The sequence below is a fragment of the Mus musculus genome, chromosome 1, assembly GCF_000001635.26.
Source record: "Mus musculus strain C57BL/6J chromosome 1, GRCm38.p6 C57BL/6J".
In the NCBI taxonomy this organism is placed as follows: domain Eukaryota; kingdom Metazoa; phylum Chordata; class Mammalia; order Rodentia; family Muridae; genus Mus; species Mus musculus.
The window spans coordinates 88,313,715-88,332,052 of record NC_000067.6 but is presented as its reverse complement, the minus strand read 5'-3'; the positions used below and the strand labels follow the sequence as shown (position 1 = coordinate 88,332,052).

Below are 18,338 nucleotides of genomic sequence, written 5' to 3'. Positions count from 1 at the left end.
AGCAACCACGTGGTGGCTCACAACCATCTGTAATGGGGATCTGATGCCCTCTTCTTATGTGTCTGAAGACAGCTAGAGTGTACTCACATACATAAAATGAATAAATAACCTTTCAGTCCTGACACTAGTAGACTGGCTTCTTATCTTACCCTACCTAAGTGCATTGCCTCTTAAATACATACTTTCCCCTTAGGGACTTCACTAGTTCTAAACGCTAATAGAAGAAAAGCCAGCAGGCGTCCTAAACTGATACAAAAGTGTAAGAAGTTATCTGTCACTGCCTTCAGCATGCTGAAGGATGTATGTGGGTGATTCTGCAGCAGAGGCACTTCTGGCATGCTGAAGGATGTGTGTGGGTGATTCTGCAGCAGAGGCACTTCTGGCATGCTGAAGGATGTGTGTGGGTGATTCTGCAGCAGAGGCACTTCTGGCATGCTGAAGGATGTGTGTGGGTGATTCTGCAGCAGAGGCACTTCTGGCATGCTGAAGGATGTGTGTGGGTGATTCTGCAGCAGAGGCACTTCTGGCATGCTGAAGGATGTGTGTGGGTGATTCTGCAGCAGAGGCACTTCTGGCATGCTGAAGGATGTGTGTGGGTGATTCTGCAGCAGAGGCACTTCTGGCATGCCGAAGGATGTGTGTGGGTGATTCTGCAGCAGAGGCACTTCTGGCATGCTGAAGGATGTGTGTGGGTGATTCTGCAGCAGAGGCACTTCTGGCATGCTGAAGGATGTGTGGGTGATTCTGCAGCAGAGGCACTTCTGGCATGCTGAAGGATGTGTGTGGGTGATTCTGCAGCAGAGGCACTTCTGGCATGCTGAAGGATGTGTGTGGGTGATTCTGCAGCAGAGGCACTTCTGGCATGCCGAAGGATGTGTGTGGGTGATTCTGCAGCAGAGGCACTTCTGGCATGCCGAAGAATGTGTGTGGGTGATTCTGCAGCAGAGGCACTTCTGGCATGCCGAAGGATGTGTGTGGGTGATTCTGCAGCAGAGGCACTTCTGGCATGCTGAAGGATGTGTGTGGGTGATTCTGCAGCAGAGGCACTTCTGGCATGCTGAAGAAAGGAGAAACATTAACTCTTCTTCAGCGGTGAAGACATCAAATCAAGAGGGCTAGCAATGCAGCACGAGCTGTCGCCACAGCAGCTCATGGCTGGTCTCTGGGTCCCTAACTGCCAACCTTGACTGGTGCGCTCAGAGATGTACTTTTCCAGCTGATTCCGGAGCTTGGCTTCCACTGTGGGGTGTCCATGACAACCGTTGTCCACAAGCAGCAGGTGGGTATGGTTGTTGTCCAGGATGTATAGAGGGTCTCTGGTAAAGTCATCCATGATGTATTGAGCTGAAAAATGTCCCTGCAAGGCACAGGGACACGTACTTGTCTTTGAGATACAGGCTGACATTATTATGACCCTACTGAAGCTAGAGAACGTGTCTTTGTTGTATGCTTCCTCTTGTGACTGTACCTGACAAAGAACATCAAAGTTCGAGCAGGAAAACTATGATAACAGACAGCAAAAGTGCTGTCTTTTTTTCACGTGCATATAATGCTCTCATGACTTAAAAACATAATACTAATTAAATAATTTAAAAAAGAATCAGATGATGGGAGACAAAATACTCAAACAAGAATCTAAAGTGCACATAAGCATTTTGAACAGTGGCCTCAGTTCACTTTGGCTGAGTTTCTGTTCTACCCATGTCATAAGAGTGAATGTGCATGAGCCCACGTCAGAAGACGTGGCCAACAAGATTATTATGTCGTCATACAGAAGACCCAACATCGTCACCCATGAAAATAAATACTAGAGAAACCAGAAAGCCAACCAAAATATCCTAAGAGTTTGCTGCAAAGCCACGTCATCCGCTAAAGACTGGCGTCAGAGACATGAAAGGAATAAAAACTAACAGTATGATTTAAGCCTCTGAAAACTGTGTTTCCTACAGGAATGGAGGCTGCAGAATGTAAGGGGAGAATGTACACTATACTCAATTCTAAGAGCCAGGAGTTGTTGTCATCAAGATTTGATGTGCATTTAGTTATTTTTCTATGCATGCCTGTGTTTCATAATTTCTTATTTATAATTATAAGCATTTTCATGGTGCCCAAACATCCTTAAAGGTAGTATTTTCCTACCTCCATGGTTAGTCTTCATTTCTCATGGTAATCTGTCTGACCTTCCTTCTGTAGTAATATTACTAGATTATCATATCTAATAATAAACACCTAGCCACAAGTATTGTTTGATATTTAGATTCATGACACTTCTTGTTTATTACGGAAATATTTTAATGGACATGCTGCCCTAATATTAAATTCCCTATGGATGAATTTTATGACTGTAATTGTTGGGACTTTTCTATAAACAAATTTCACCCTCCTGATGCATCTCTAAATGGTTTTCTGGGAAGAACACAGAGTTGACTCCTAGGTTCCTTGTGCCCCTTTTAAATCTTAAAAATGACGACAGAGACAGGAAAGTGAACCGTGTTTTTTTAAAACCACAGCTCTCTTAAAATTTACCACCTAAATGTCTACTCTGAGCCACAGATGGATGAAGATGTGTATTAAATTTACATTTCTGAGCATCTACCCCAAATCTTCTGAGTTGGAATTGGTAAGTTCCTCACTGTTTCTAAAACACCATGCGGGACACATTTGACAGAAGACGTCATAGGCCTCCAGCACATTCTGTACGAGATTTGAGGGAGGCCTGCTACTCTCTAAGTCAGTTCTCACGAAACACTTGGTGGTGTAGATTTGAACAATAATGGATTTGAATTCCCAAGACTCCGATCCAGCAATGCAAGTTTGTACCTGCAGGTGAACTCTTTTGAGGTGGATTTGGATCGGGGCTATAAAAACAATGGGTCCAAATCTAACCTGAGTTTGCTGGGGACAGATTTTAATGACAAAATACCTAGTAGTTAGCCCATGCTTTGGAGTCCCTTAAGTATCCCCGCGACAACCCTTGTTTTTTAATTGCCAAAAAGGAACTCACTCTGTAGACCAGGCTGGCCTCGAACTCAGAGATCCCCCTGCCTCTGCCTCCCAAGTGCTGGGATTAAAGGCGTGCACCACCACACCTGGCTAAAAATGCTGTTCTTATAAGGCAGGCTTTCCATGATCTGGCTCCATCACAGAGCCCTAGCCCTCAGGCCAAGCCCAGTGGTTCTCAACCCCTGGCTCGCAACTTCTTTGAGGATCAAACAGTCCTTTCACAGAGGTCACATATTAGATATCCTATATATCAGATGTTTACAATACGGTTCCTAACAGTAGCAAAACTACAGTTATGAAGTAGAACAAAAACAATTTTATGGTTGGGGGTTGTAGTCTCCCCTCCCCCAGCCTGAAACCTGCTTGCTCAGGGGTGGAGCTTCCTGCTCATTCGTTCTGCCACGCCCACTGCTGGAACCTGCGGAGCCACACCCGTGCACCTTTCTACTGGACCAGAGATTATTCGGCGGGAATCGGGTCCCCTCCCCCTTCCTTCATAACTAGTGTCGCAACAATAAAATTTGAGCCTTGATCAGAGTAACTGTCTTGGCTACATTCTTTCTTCCGCCCCGTCTAGATTCCTCTCTTACAGCTCGAGCGGCCTTCTCAGTCGAACCGTTCACGTTGCGAGCTGCTGGCGGCCGCAACAGGGGGTCACCACAGCCATAGCCGCTGCCCTGGTTTTTCTCCCATGTGATCTAGCAGAGCCCCCTTTCTCACCCATACCTCATCATCACAGCTCCTGATGAGGGTGTCCCTGTTGGAGACCATGCCCCATGCTGCGATGCCAATGGCCACGATGTTCTCTTCTGAGTTCCTGCTGATGGTGTTGTCTCTCACCACCTCGCCTATGTACTTCATCAGGCCGTAGTGAGTGCCTCCAGTGAGAATCCACGCACCTGTGGAGGAGAGAGGAGGAACAGAACTTCAGCTCATACTGAGTAAGGTTTTTGGGTTTTTGTTGTTTGTTTGTTTGTTTTGTTTTGTTTTGTTTTTTTGTCCTGTGTTTCCAGATTCCTATGAAAACCTTCCTCCCATGAGCCTCAGGTTAGCCCAAGTGTAGGCCAGAGTACAACGTTCAAGAGTTAGTTCTCTCCTTCCACCATGTGGGTTCCATGTATCAAACCAGATTTTCAGGCTTGACAGCAAGCACCTTTATGTGCTAAGCCATCTTGCTGGCCCAATCCCAGGGACTTTTGCATATTTTCTTCTGTCATGTTAACAGGGCCTACAACAACCCTGGATAAAGATAAAGTGTGCCTTCTCAGTTCTTTCAGTCAATGAATCTCTACGAAAGAAGCTCCAAGAATATTGAGTTCAGATAAACTGAGCTCCCTTCTGAGAAAGACATCAATCAAACCTAAGCTGAGATGCAATCTACAAAGCTACTGATGTGTGCTCATCAAAGTGTGAAGCCAGACAAAGGCTGACACCTAGTGCTGATGTGAGAAAACTGGAAAGATACAGAAATAAGTTTCTTAGTTAGAAAGCTTGTTATTAAAGGGGCACAACAAACTATTATATGATAATACCAGTGTAAACTGCCCCAGGTTGGATAACTGCACTGAAATATATGGACAGGTACATCGCTCCTCTTAGGAGATGCATGCCAGTGAACCTGGCTAAGAACCATGATGTCTGCAGCCTGCTCTCAAATCATTTGGCCCCAAACCCTAGTACACAAATATTTACAAGACAATAGAATACAAATGTACAAAAGGCTGGCCATTGGTAAATCTAGACACATGCACGTATAGTGATCTTGAAACATTTCTGTAAGGCTTGAAAGTGTTTCAAAATGAAAAGGCAAAAAGAGAGAAGATGCTGAGTGTATGAAGTCAAAGCCACCATTATCTGGTCATGTACCCACACAATGCTCACAACCTATCTTGCAGCCTCTGCTTCCAAAAGTATGCCATGATCTCTGAGATTCAAGATGCATCTAATTAAAACACCCTTTCTGATTTAATAGAATCTTCTGGGTGAAATTTTATATGTGTAAATAATTAAATTTAAAATACTAGGAGTTTTTTTTTTTTAATCAAGGCAACACCTGAGTGAGAGTTACTCTGTGAATCTGTTAGCCACAGCATCTTGTCTTTCCCATCCATCTGAGAATTATATTTATAATAAAATAACAACTACATTTCTTTGGGGCTGGAGAAATAGCTCAGTCATTATGAGTGTATATTGCTCTTGCAGAAGACCTGAATCCAAAACCCAACACCCAAATGACAGCTCAAAACTGCCTGTATCTCTATCTCCAGGAGGAACTAATACCCTCTTCTGAAGGTACCTGTACTCATGTGCACATACCCACATCTAATTACATGTAACTATATACACATACACACATAGTTCTAGGGGCATTTGGACTCTGTGGGAAAGTGACATGTGGAAACTATGTTCCCAGCTCTCAAGATGCAGTGCAGAATGACCCCTGGATATTCTCTCAATTCCGGCGTACCTTTAGACTGTGCGATGTAAATCAGCCTGCTGAAGATCTTGCGCATGCGTGGCTTCAAAGCAAAGTTTTTGGCTCCACCCGTCACTGAAATGACCAGGTTGGGTGTTTTGAGGTGCCAGTGCTGGGTCAGCAGTTCGTAGAGAGTTTCAGAGTCGGTGTCACAGGACAAGCGTAAGTACTGTGGGGGTTGGATAAAAGCACGAGGTTCGAGTGCTCTGCCCCTGCGATGCTGGGTGGCTGGCTGCCTGCTCCTGGGGCACGGGACAGGGTGTCCTAGGCAGGGCTGCTACCAGAGCCTCATAGGAAAGTGGAAGGACGATGTGAGGGGAGGGCAATCCTGAATGGTGCCACAAACAAGATGGCGAACCTACAATTCCACCTGGCCTTTGAGGTATTGGAAGCAGGGTAGGCAAGAGATGATTAAGGGGTCCTCAAACAGCCATCCTGGCACAAGCAGATGAGCCAAGGAAGAAACGGGTAGGGCTATAGGGAGACTCACTGACCCGTTCTGGGGCAGAGCTTCAGTGAATGGAGCTGGGTGTGCTCAGGGACTGCCAAGTCCAGGCTTGGGGATACATGGGGTCAAGGTCTAGGCATCCAGCCTGTGGACTGAGCTGTCATTTAATCACTTGGGGAAGACCAGTCTCTAATGGAAGGGAAGGAGCCTTATAAAACTCATGGAGATGGAGATGGATCATGTCACTCTGACTGGAGCTACAGTATATCCTCAGGATCGATGTCTCAAACTAAAGAGGCCACCCACAGAAAGCCCTCTGCTATCCTTTAAATGTTAGGCTCAGCAGATGTTACAGGGACCCATGATCTGTCTAGAGTACAGCTCCAGTCATGATCCCATCCTTCATTGCTGAGTTTTCTGACTGAACATAATTTAGTCTTTTGCCTTTCACGACTTATCTTTTCCTTCGATGATTGTTGGTAGTCATTACCCAATCCCCTCCCACCGCCACACTACTGGACAACTCAAGGTAAGCTGGGCAGCCCAAGCTTTTAGTGCATATACGAGAGGAGAACACGGTTGCTTACCTTGCCTTTCTTCCCCAGAGTCTCAAACTGAATGTCCCCGAAGGCGTCTGTTGGAAACTCCTTGGTATGTTTTTTGTAGTTCCACTTCTCATTTTGGTTGATCTGGGTGCCTTCGATGTGCTGGCTCTGGGCATAACCACACTTGCATATGTTCTCCCTGAGCAAGCCGTGTTCATGGGAAGCAACAGATTTCCATCTACTTAAATGGCTTATCACAGCTCAGGATAAACAATGTGCTAATAACTTCAGTCAACATCAGACAAAATTCTACCATGGCCTCATATTCCCAGACTATGTCCTCATCTTGGTGGGTTGTCTAGAAACTTGTTTGGTGTTTTGTTCCCATTGCTAATTATCTGCTTGCCAACAAGCTTACCCTGTGCTGGGAGTGGAGAAAGGCAGAGAACAGAGTCCTGTCCTCATGGCGTCCATTGGCTGTGTAAGAAGCCATGAAGCTGGTATGGGATGGAGCTCAGGGACCTGGGAACCATTGACTTGGCTTCTCACGTGGGTCCTTGCTAACTCGTAGGAGCCAGGAACAGGCAGGCATTATGATTCAGTGTCAACCTTATCAGATGCCCAGCAAGAAATGCTATTCTGGCTGCAGATAAACTCTTCTTCCTGTGAGCTGCACTCACTGGGGGAGACATTGCCCCTCACAGGGCCCAAAGTTTTCCAGAGCTTAGAAACCACCCTTCTTTACTGGATAATAGCTGCTTCAGAGACTTTGGGCCAATAATAGTTAGAGCTAGACAAGGAAAACTGCAATAGTACCAGCTCTTCCCATTGAAAGTACAGCAGGACTGGATGTTAACGATCCATGATGTAACAAACACGCATGACAGGAAGCAGAAAGAGAATAGAAAGTGGATACCACATTAAGTGGAAAAGCCTTTCCTCCCCTCCTTCCATAATACTCTTCAGTTGTTCAACGAGTGTCTGAGAATGATGCTTATGATAAAATAACATCTGCAACATCCCAAGCTGAGACTATGTGATTTCCTGTCCTCAGCATCTCCTGGGAGTGGCTAAGTACAAACCTGGCGAAGAAAGGACCAACCAAACGATTCCTTTGGCCCTAGCAAAGTCCCTTCCCTGCCAGGCTTGCTTCGAGGGCTGGAAATGACACAAAGCATCAAGTGGGTCTGGTGCACAGTGCATGCTCTGCCAAGGAGACCTTCAGCTCAGGGTGGTGCATGCATGCAAGTCAAGGGACACTGAAGGACTAACAATCAAAACGGAGTAAAATATCTGCAAATACAGCCCTCTGTCCTACCAGTAGGACAATTCAAAAGGACAGAACAAGGTAACAATGGAGCCAGACAATGTCAGTCACTATCATCATGGCTGACCAAAAGCCCAAAGTCCTATTTTATACCCTTTGCCTATAGCTAGGATGATTAATATTCTCACAATAAAGACTGTGACCCAAGAAGTAGGCCTACTCCAGGATATGGAAGCAGTGTAAAAGATTCACTCACTTTAGCATCCCTGTGGCCTACACACTCAGTCAACCATACAAGGTGATTCTGGAGCAAAGATTCCCAAAACAGGCTGAGCCGCATAAAGATAGATCAATTGAAAAAATCTTGTTAAGGTTGGTTTTGGTTGGATTCTTTACTCTATATTCTCTATATAAAAATAGAATAGCATCTAGCAAGTACTGTGTGAGTGGACAAATGGCATTGATCAGTCTTCTGGTAAATAATTTATATCTGCAAGCATCCTCAATGATTTGTGTCAAGTAGACATTTTAGTTTTCCTTCCGAGACACAAGGATGCTTACACACAGCTGCCACAGAGCAGAGGAAGCTCTGTCCTTCAAGGTCTTCATCACCGTGGAGTTTGTCTGGCATGTAGGAAAATGTAGACAGCAAGTCCTAAGACTGCTGTCTGGAAGTAGGTTGTATTTTCATTCATAGGTGATGAGAGTGAAGTGTGTTCCCGTGAATCCTTCTAAATGCTCAACAAAGGTTCACAGCACAGCAGGCAATTGTCATAACCACTCCTGAAGAAGAAAATGCATGGCCAAACCAGACCTGTATATTTCTACTGCCAGGGAGCTGTGGCCTCAGCTACATGCCAGGGGCCCAGGGGTTCTCCGTTAATAGCCCTCCATGTGAAGTTCAGAGGTCAGGCTAGCCACCAAAGTCACCCAAGGGACAGACTATCATGAGGAATAAAGGCATCTCTTCAGGAGTCTGCCACAGCAGCTGCTCTCATCCAGGAAACTGTTGCTATGTGCTATGACCACCTCTCTCAGTCCCCTGCTGGGCCACACACACTTGACCTGGGTCCTGACAAGACTGTCCTTACTCCCCAGCACCAAGGTTGCATCAAGGTGACCTTGTCTATGCACCAAAAACCCGAACACCTGCCTACAGTCAACAGGGACAGTATTGACACTGGCGTCCCTTTCTTGGAAATTTGGGATCAAAATCAGAATTAGGGCCAGAAGATCTGTTCTCCTCTCCCTCCAGGCCATACCTCCGAGTCCTGTCAGTACCAAGGAAGAAGGCACAGAGAGGAGTAGAGGTGAGGTGACAGTAGAGAAAATTCCTGAGTCCCCACAAATCTAGTCACAGAGCTTCTAACTATACAAGAGACCCAACCACTGCCCGTTGTTAGGTGGCACTCCTGTCTCCCCAGAGCAAGTCTCCTCTTTTCAATTCAACTCATGAAACTATACCATGGAAACTTCTAGTTACTGCAGAGTGCGAAAATCATCCTGACTCAAAATACCTGTGGAAGCCGGGTGGTGGTGGCACACGCCTTTAATCCCAGCACTTGGGAGGCAGAGGCAGGCGGATTTCTGAGTTCGAGGTCAGCCTGGCCTACAAAGTGAGGTCCAGGACAGCCAGGGCTATACAGAGAAACCCTGTCTCAAAAAACCAAAAAGAAAGAAAGAAAGAAAGAAAGAAAGAAAGAAAGAAAGAAAGAAAGAAAGAAAGAAAGAAAGGAAGGAAGGAAGGAAGGAAGGAAGGAAGGAAGGAAGGAAGGAAGGAAGGAAGGAAGAAAATACCTGTGGAAATATTAAAATATTTTTCTAAAATTGTAAAAACTAGACCCTGTACACTCCCCAGCAGGATTCTTGCCTTCATTTGCACACACACCCCCCACTCTGCCCCAGGGAGCTTCACTCAACTTAGCCAAGAGGAAAGAGTCTGCTGGGCCTGAGCCATTACTGCAAGCCAGGATACATCCTGAGACAAGGCTGCTCCACTCTGTCACTGCTGCCTGCCAATCCCACTCTCATTTGGCCATGTCCACAGCCACCCAAGCTCATGGCAGGGTGGCAGATACCCCAGTTGTCCTTGTATAACTGAGGACAAATGACCTTTTCACCAAGCAAATTGTCTGTCTCCTTTATGGACTAATAGCCCTCCAAGAACCAATGTGCGTGCATTGTTTAGAAACAAGAAAAGGACCTTACCAGGAAAGAACTGGGTGGATAGACATGCGGAGGAAGGGGCGGAGATAGCAGAGAGGGGAGCTGGGAAGGATGGGAGGCATTGGCCCCCTAGTTCACATCCTCAGAACAAAAGTTCTGAAGCACTCAGAGCTACGTCCACCTCTAACTGTGGTCATGAGCCATGTGTAGCTATTTGCAGTTTAATGAAGTGTAATTATAGTCAGTAACTTAGTTCACTGGTGACACTAGCTACATTTCAAAAGATTAGTAGTCACGTGTCACTGTCGTGTTGAGAGCACCTATGAAGCAGGGAGTTTTATTGCTAAGAGCTATGAATGTGGATGGTGGACTTCCTGATTCTACTTAGGACCCAAGACGTGAGAGCAGAACAGAGTGGACCAGATCCATGGGATTCCCACTTAGAGAGTGTTAGCAGGTAGCTGCTGGGCTACACAGTGTCTCACAGGTGCCCAGCCAGGAAAAGTTCCAGCATCTTCCTCCTCAAGAAACAGACCTGTGCTAGGGATAAAAGTGAAGACTTCTCTGGGCTTAGCCCATGTGTGGCAACCCCAGGACCTCAGCAGGGATCTTTAGCCTGTGTCAACTAGCTTGTCAAATAATGACAGAATAGGGGTGTCAGTATTTCTTGCCACTTCATTTGAGTTCTTTGTCTTGTATCAGACAGGATCAAATCTGTTCATTTTCTCACCAGCTCATTAACATTATAACCACCACCACCACTGTGTGTTAGGTTTGTGGGGTCTCCTTTGTAACGAGCTGATCCCCCCAACACAGGAGACTTGGGGTAGAGAAACATCCAACTAGAAAGGATGTTCCAAGGACCACAGCTGGGAAGAAGCAACACTCAGATAGCAAAAGAGCATATGTAGCTTTGCTTGCAAAGTGTGGCGCAACAGGGTGGACTCCTGGGCTCATGGCAACACTGCAGGGAGTGACATTCTCTCTCCATGACTTTGCCAACTGCTATATTGCCAAAGCTAAAAGACAACAGGGAAGGACAAGAACAGGGAACAACTACAGACGTGTCAAATCCATGTGAATCACACACCATCAGGGACTTAGAAGATGCAACCACCTCCAGGAGAGAACTCGTGGGCATCTGTACTAACAGTCGGTGATACTGTACTCTGAATCACAGAAGCAAATGTGGAGGAAAGCTGTAGCTTACATGGCCTTGGAGTCTCTGGTAAAGAAGACACATTCTCGTTTTTTAAAATTTGCCTGAATAAAATTCACCAAATCCTGTGAAGAGAAAAACATGGAGTAATACATTACTCGTTTGTTCTCAGACCTGCTAGCATTAATGAATGCTATGTTCTAGCCCTCCTTCAAAGATTGTCATGGCAACCTCTTTGCTTCTTTTACTGTAATCTGAGTTTATTTTTAATGACACATACATTTTAAACTGTTTCACTAAATTAAAATGCTTCCAAAAGTTGCATAGAATTGTCTTGTGTATAAATGGCATCACACACACACACACATACACACACACTGTTTTTCAGTCTTCACAGTTATCAGGAAACAGAAGTGTTGGATGATGGTTTGGGATTAGAAAAACTATGCATATTTCTATGCCTCTTCCACCTGCTTTTTAAAAAGGAAGTGCTTTCCAAAATGCCATACATTTGAATTTATTCTACTGTGGGCCAGGCAGTTAGGCACAACTGGAAACTCATTACAACAACCAGCCAAAACCTTTAGAAGCTAGCGATGTCTCTTCTGTTTGCAGAAGACATTTGAAAATAGTATTTTGAAAATACTCACATGCCTCACAATGAGGGAATCTGCAATAGCTATGTATCATAAGTAGTGTGGCCAGAATACAAAAGGACTGTTAATCAGTATAAACAAAGCAGATGGCCCAATGGGAAAACATCAAGAGACAGAGTAGTTAGGAAAAAAAGGGGGCCCTCAGGAGAGCCATGAACACATGGAGAGCTCACCCACGAGAAGATGCCATTTTACACGCACCAGGTAACAAAGCCTAGCATGGCAGTTGGCTGCCAAGGAGATGAGGAGGAAGGTGAAGGACCTCGGACCTCACATCATCAGTGGATGTGAGAATGAACGGGTACCACTCATGACTACCGCACATGAAGCCATTTCTCTGAGGACCCATAAAGTGGAGAGCAGTTTCTCATGAGCAGTTTCACCTGGACTCTCTCCGTTCATGGAGGTGGAGCTCCATCCTCAGAGATGGCTAGCTCTGATGAAGTGGGGGCTGCAAGGGGCTTCCATCTCCTGGAGGCCCTAGTCTTGGGTCATCAAGTGCTGGCAGCTGAAGTACTCAGTCCAAGTGGCCTCACAAGATAGACTGGCTCTGAAGCCATCCCTAAGTTCTCGTCCCCTGTAGCATGGCCATTACTAGATATGCACATTACAGATACTATCTTCTGAACATCAGGACAGAGATGTTGCTCCCCTGAACTCTCAACAATATGGCTGTATGCCCAAGACCTGTAAAGCCTACACTAATCGACATGCCAACACAGATGGAAGAAAACTTCATAAAGCCCCACCCATACACGGAAGAGCTATAGGTAGTCAGCTGCTGCCAAGAGAGGGGTGATCTATACAAATAAGGATAATGCTAATTAGATAGATCCAATAGGTTACACACACACACACACACACACACACACACAGAGCAATATAGAAGATTTTATGAATTCAGTAGGGTGCTTCTGGGAGGGCCAAACATGGAAGGAGTTAGACAGGAAAGAGAGTGACTAGAGGTAATACTAACACAGTACACTCATATGAAAATCCTCAAATTTCACCAAAAATAGTGATTAAGGAAACATCGTGTTTAAAATTTCCTAATGACGTATTAAGATGATAGCTATCTTAAATGAGAAATGCTTGAGATACAATACAGCAATGAACATGCTTCTATGTTCTACAGAAATAACTCGCAAAACAAATACTACCCAGGACACAAGAGATTATCTTTTTAAAGATGGCAGATTGGTCACCCAATAGCCCTTGCTGTCAAGTGACCTCAGTGTGGACTTACACTGTCACTGTAGGACACGTCTGTGCTCCGAGATACACTGGAGTACAGGGTCCGGGTGCTGCCCATAGTACCATTTCTGCGGCTCCTCATGCTGAGCCTGGCTCCCTCGAAGGACATCTTGCCTGCGAGATTTGGAGACAAGTGGGTTACAGACAGTAAAAGGGCTTCCCTGGAAGCACTGTGCCCTGGTGTCCCTTCCTGCCACCCTCCTGACTTTGGCATATGCTGTGTTCCATGGTCTGCCTTGCTCACCAGCATCATTGTACCCTGCATCTATAACCTTTCATCTTCTAGGGCATTTCTGCCTTTCAGCACTATGACATCCCTCTCCCTCATGCCTCAATGCTGCCACCCTATGGTAGAAACGTGCATGACAACACATTATGACTACCATGGTCCTATGACAAACCCTGTCTGACCCTCCCCAGAATGGCTAGCATTTAAAAAGAAAGAAAATCTTTGTGTGTGTGTGTCATGTGTGTGTGTGTGTGTGTGTGTGTGTGTGTGTGTGTGTGTGTGTGTGTGTGTGTGTGTGTGTGTGTGGTGTAAGCATGCACATTCTGTGGCACATCTGGAGGACAGAGGACAGCTTCTGGGTAAAGGTTCTTTCCTTCCACACTGCATTCCAAGAACAGAACTTAGGTCTTCAGGCTTGCATGGCAAGGTCTCTCAGTTGCTGAGTCAGCTTGCTGGCCTCTGGCTGGCATCCTGTATCAGCTAGATCATGGCCACCAAGTGCAGGCCTTAAAGTTGGATATCCCAGGCCTTAAAGTTGGATATCCCAGGCCTTAAAGTTGGATATCCCAGGTCTCCCAGAGACTCTGAAGCTGTGTGTGAGTCCCAGGGACACCCAGCACCTCCCACCTGTGTGAGCTTTAGGAAGCTTGTCTGTCCTGAGAGGGGGTCTTACCATCCTCACTGTTCTCACTTGGGGATACTTATCTCTGATGACAGAGACCCATTCCCTCATATGTCTCCTAAACTCTCACCTGCATCCCAAGCTCCAGACTAAACCTACTAATCAGATCACGTGACCCATAAATGCAGCCATGGGGACATTTCAAGAACAAAATCACCATCCTTCTTCTATACCCAGAGTCCTTTGTGTCTTCTCTTCTAGGTACCACTGAATCCTAGACCTCCCTCTACTCTCTCCTGAGTTTCTGCAGTTGTGACAGTGGCTACCCAAGGAGCCATGCTGCCTCCCTGGCCTAACATCCACCTTCCTTTCCCTCTGCATCCTGCTCCTCCCCTGGGCACCCCCTTTCCCACCTGCATCCCTACCCTCTATCTGGAGCCCTCTTCCTCTGATTTCTTCTATCTGGTCATTCCTGCCCACCTTCCAGGACTCATCTCACAAGCCCTTCTTTGGGGGAGATGTTCCATGAAGCCCATGCTAGGGAAACGTGTTCACATGTTCTGGGAGCACCTTCTACCCTGAGCCAAGCCAGCACAAGACACATCCATTGATCATCCTGATTCCCATTGGCTCACTTAGGCCAAAGTCATGCCTGGTCTGTTCCCTACTAGACATCTAGAACCTGGCAATATGTCAGAAGTATACTCATGTACACATTCATCAGATGAGTCATTTGAGTGAATCAGGACTCATTCACAAATCCTGTAGGACAACCCCCATGCCACCTCTTGTAACCTCTGTGTGTAGAAACAGCTAGCTAGCACACAGAGTTGACCTACCACTCACCTATACTGTGCCTCTGTATAGGTGACCTCAGCTCCGTGCCCTTCACTCCTTCATCCAAGATCAATGTTTCCAGGTGAGGCCCAAACTCTCCTGAGCCCTAGATCTTGGGAGCTCTCCTAGAAGCCAGGCAGAGTGTGCAGCCCAAACTGGTTAAAGCACTAAGCGCTTCTTTTACTTCTCCCCCTAGGCATTTCAAAGAGCCACACAAAAGTGTATTAATTGCTACTTCACATACATTACTGCAAAACCGCAAATCAATCCTGCAGCATATTTGAGATGCCTCCCATACAGAAAAGTGCTTCTGAGCAGGGAACAGGTGGCCAGGGAGCAATTTCATTTGCTCTGCAGTGAGAAACTTTACTGTCCTGCAAAGGAAAAGGTGTGTCTATTGCTTTGGAGACCACTCTCCACCAAACCAGAACTGGGGACACCATGGAAGTCGTGCACCTCGCAGACCTGCCCCACTTTTTTCAGGGATTTGTTTCTCAACCTCGTCTGCAGTCAGCCAACAGTCATGTGAATCCATGCACCTTTTATGATGTCTTGTGTAACAGGTGATACAGGTGCACGTGTTCACTGATCCTCTGGACATGTTCCGGTGTGAAAAAAATAAAACAAATGTTTGGAAAAAGAGATAGAAGCCCCAAGAGAAGGAGGGGAGCTCCCAGGGATCGGAGAGGGGCTGAAAAAGAGAGGGCACAAAAGGAAGCATCAGACAGGAAAAGAGGCTTAAATGTATCCAAAGGAGGGAGAACTGGAGAAACTGACCAAAACCAGAAAATCCAGGAAGGAGAGTGAGCTGCACCAATCAGTGTCCACCCACAAGTAACCAACCACATCCAGTAATGCAGAGCCTGTTAGAAACATGGATTAGGGACTGAGATCTTAATCCACAGCAGGGCATACAGTCTCTAATTAACACAAACATTGTTCAATCTTTTTGTAAACACACAGGAAGAGTTTGTCAACGAGGCACCCACAGGGATTTGTGGGCGGCAGTTTTATGTGTAGAGAAGAGGGGGAGGAGCAGACACACTCAGCTGATGGGGGTGGAGGGTCAGGGGTAGAAGGTGGGGTAAACATCACTTCAATTCCTGCCAAGTCATTGGTGAAAACATAGCAAGCTTACAGCTTACAATCAGCACAGCAAACTTGGAAAATGATCACTGTTGGCTTGAGGGAGTCTAGATAAAAGAATTAGAAATAGATTTAACAGTTAGACTCGTCAGGTTTCTTCAGCAACATATCCCCTGGTAGTGTGGGTCCATTCCAATGGATGGCCCTACACCCATGGACATATTGGCACGTGCTTCATAGTGGGAGTTTTTAAAATTACATAAATTTGGGGGAAAACAGAGACGGAGGGATGTTGGAACAGTTGGAGAAGATGGAGTGGAGTGGGTTCAATGAAAACGTATCATATGCATGAAAATCTCAAACAATAAAAGGTGTTCTTCCAGGGGCCGAAGAAAGAGCACGGTTGGTAAGGTGCTCACATCCCAGCTGTGAAGAACTGAGTTTAGATCCCGAGAAGCCACGTTAAAAAACTGGCTGAGGTGGTCTGTTCCGGTAGTTCCACCAAGAGCAAGATACCCATGGCAGAGCTGAGCAGTTCTTTGGTGACGTTCCAGGACAATGAGACCTTGTCTCAAACAGAAGGTGAGACATGGCTGAAGATTGACCCTACAGATTGTTCTCTGACATCCATATGTGTGCACATGTACACTCGAGTGCACATGAGTGTGTTTGCATACACACACACACACACACACACACACACACACAGAGTTACACTTGGAAGATGTTCAATACTAAGTTATTTGCCACAGGGAGAACTGAAAACAACTTAGGTTTCCATCTCCAGGAGAATGTTTCTCCGAGAATAGACAAGATGATGACACCATGACAGGAGTGTCTTGGTGTTTGCTAGGGCTTCTTGCAAGTAGGAAAAGAGCAAGATGACAATAACTAAAGATCACTCCGATTTGGGGCTTGTACTCAAATCCTACCCATGTGACCTTGATGAGAGCTCCTAGACACAGCTTCCTGTTGCAGGGAAGTCGGGTAACATGCTTGTTGTCAAGGCTTCTATCAAAAACATCACACATGATATTCAAAAACACATGGATTGCAGATCCACCAAAGTGCTACTCACTTCTGTGTGGCCAGAGGAGGGCTAGACATGATTTTAACTCTATCCTTTAAATTTTCATGTTTTCCCACATTATAGACATCATGTATGTCACCTGGAAAACATCCTTGATGGAAAGGAAACCATCTTAGAGTTGGGTAAGATGAAGATAACCTCTGACCTTAGCTGTATTCCTCTCCTCTAGGATACAGGGGATGATAGAGTGAAGACAGACATGGGTCTCTGTCCCCAGAGTATAGGGAGAGAAAGGCAGATCTGAGGAAGAGAAGGCCATGATAGCTCTGTTTGCTCTAAGAAGGGGCTGAGTTTGAGTCTTGGGAAAGACAACCAGCAGATTGTGGGAGACCAAAGTCCAGGAGAAATATCAGAATATAGTAATGTTAACAATAACAGCACAGGGACCAGAAGGCATTTCAAGGGTAGATGGGAGGGATGAGAAATTGAAGCTTTCTCATTCAAGGAGAACTGTGAGTCTGTCCAAGAGCACAGCTGCCCAGGGTCTCACTAAGCAGCCAGAGATGCCACTTGAAGAGTCCCCTCAGGGATTCTTCTCCATAGTAACTGGAGCAGAGCAACCCCCATTGGGTTTTGTATTTGTGGGTCAGTTTCTTATATAAGAATACAGATGCAAGTGTCTGCCCTGGAGCCCTTGGTCCTCTCTGCCCATTTGCTCTGATCATATAACTGCACAGGTGACCAGAGGAACCTCTGTGGCTCTTGGCTCTTGTAATGGAAAGGGAGCCGCTGCTTCACTCAAGGAAAAAATGGCTTCTTGATGGTTTATCTCCAAATATAAAGCTGATACATTTGTTTATGCCAGCCTGGCCTACAGCTGGGAATTAAACCTTCACATAGAACTTGAAAGACAGGTGCCATAATCCCAAGGTTCTAATACTGGACAAGACAGCATGACAAAACATGCCCATGCTATCTGATTTGTAAGCTCTTGAGGGCTCACCAGAAGTGCTTCTTGGATACTGTTTCTTTCTATAAGAGGTGCTGACATTCTACAGTCTTCTTGAAACATAAGTTTCAAGTCCAGGGCTTCATAACTAATCTCGTGTTCCACATGAGTGTAGTTCTCTTCATCATGGAATTCTTGACAGCAGCAGGACAATGAAGTCAATAAAAATGGCAGAGGCTGCCTGATGTGGGCCCACCCACTGCGATGACCACCGTGAATAAGACTCCACTAGACAAATGACATGGGATTATGTCTTGCAAGGCTGGGGGGAGGGTGGTTTTTAATGAGGATGATTTCATGCAACTCATGAAGGTTGCTCAGTATGCTTACTCTGCTTCTAAAGCATCGTAGAGGAAGGAGCAGGAGAGATGGCTGAAAGGCTCAGCTGGCTTGCTGTTCTTTCCAGATGACCAGGGTCACAACCATTTGTAACTTCATTTCCAGAGGAATCAGATGGCAATGCACACATAATTCATGCATACACACACACACACACACACACACACACACACACACACACACACACACAAATAAAAGTAATTTTTTAGAAG

At 45.8% G+C, this 18,338-nt stretch overlaps 1 protein-coding gene and 1 long non-coding RNA gene across 5 annotated transcripts in view; one reads left to right on the top strand and one right to left on the bottom strand.

The window, feature by feature from the left end:
* The window catches only part of Trpm8 (transient receptor potential cation channel, subfamily M, member 8), an 82,119-nt gene that overhangs the window by 56,801 nt on the left and 6,980 nt on the right, over positions 1-18,338 (bottom strand). For 3 of the 4 annotated variants that reach the window (NM_134252.4, XM_006529226.2, XM_017319118.2), the window contains 6 exons: positions 12,967-13,088; positions 11,116-11,189; positions 6,515-6,671; positions 5,471-5,648; positions 3,730-3,902; positions 1,183-1,357 (listed from right to left, as the gene is read on the bottom strand). In NM_134252.4, coding sequence (NP_599013.1) covers positions 1,183-1,357; positions 3,730-3,902; positions 5,471-5,648; positions 6,515-6,671; positions 11,116-11,189; positions 12,967-13,083 — 874 coding nt within the window. In that variant the 5' untranslated portion in view covers positions 13,084-13,088. Of the gene's footprint in view, positions 1-1,182; positions 1,358-3,729; positions 3,903-5,470; positions 5,649-6,514; positions 6,672-11,115; positions 11,190-12,966; positions 13,089-13,218; positions 13,266-18,338 lie in introns of those variants that run through there. The other variant, XM_006529225.2, reaches the window with a different exon arrangement.
* On the top strand, positions 321-5,573 carry Gm51639. Its single transcript, XR_003947917.1, has 3 exons — positions 321-1,279; positions 3,743-3,944; positions 5,417-5,573. It is a non-coding gene; the product is annotated as a predicted gene, 51639 (long non-coding RNA).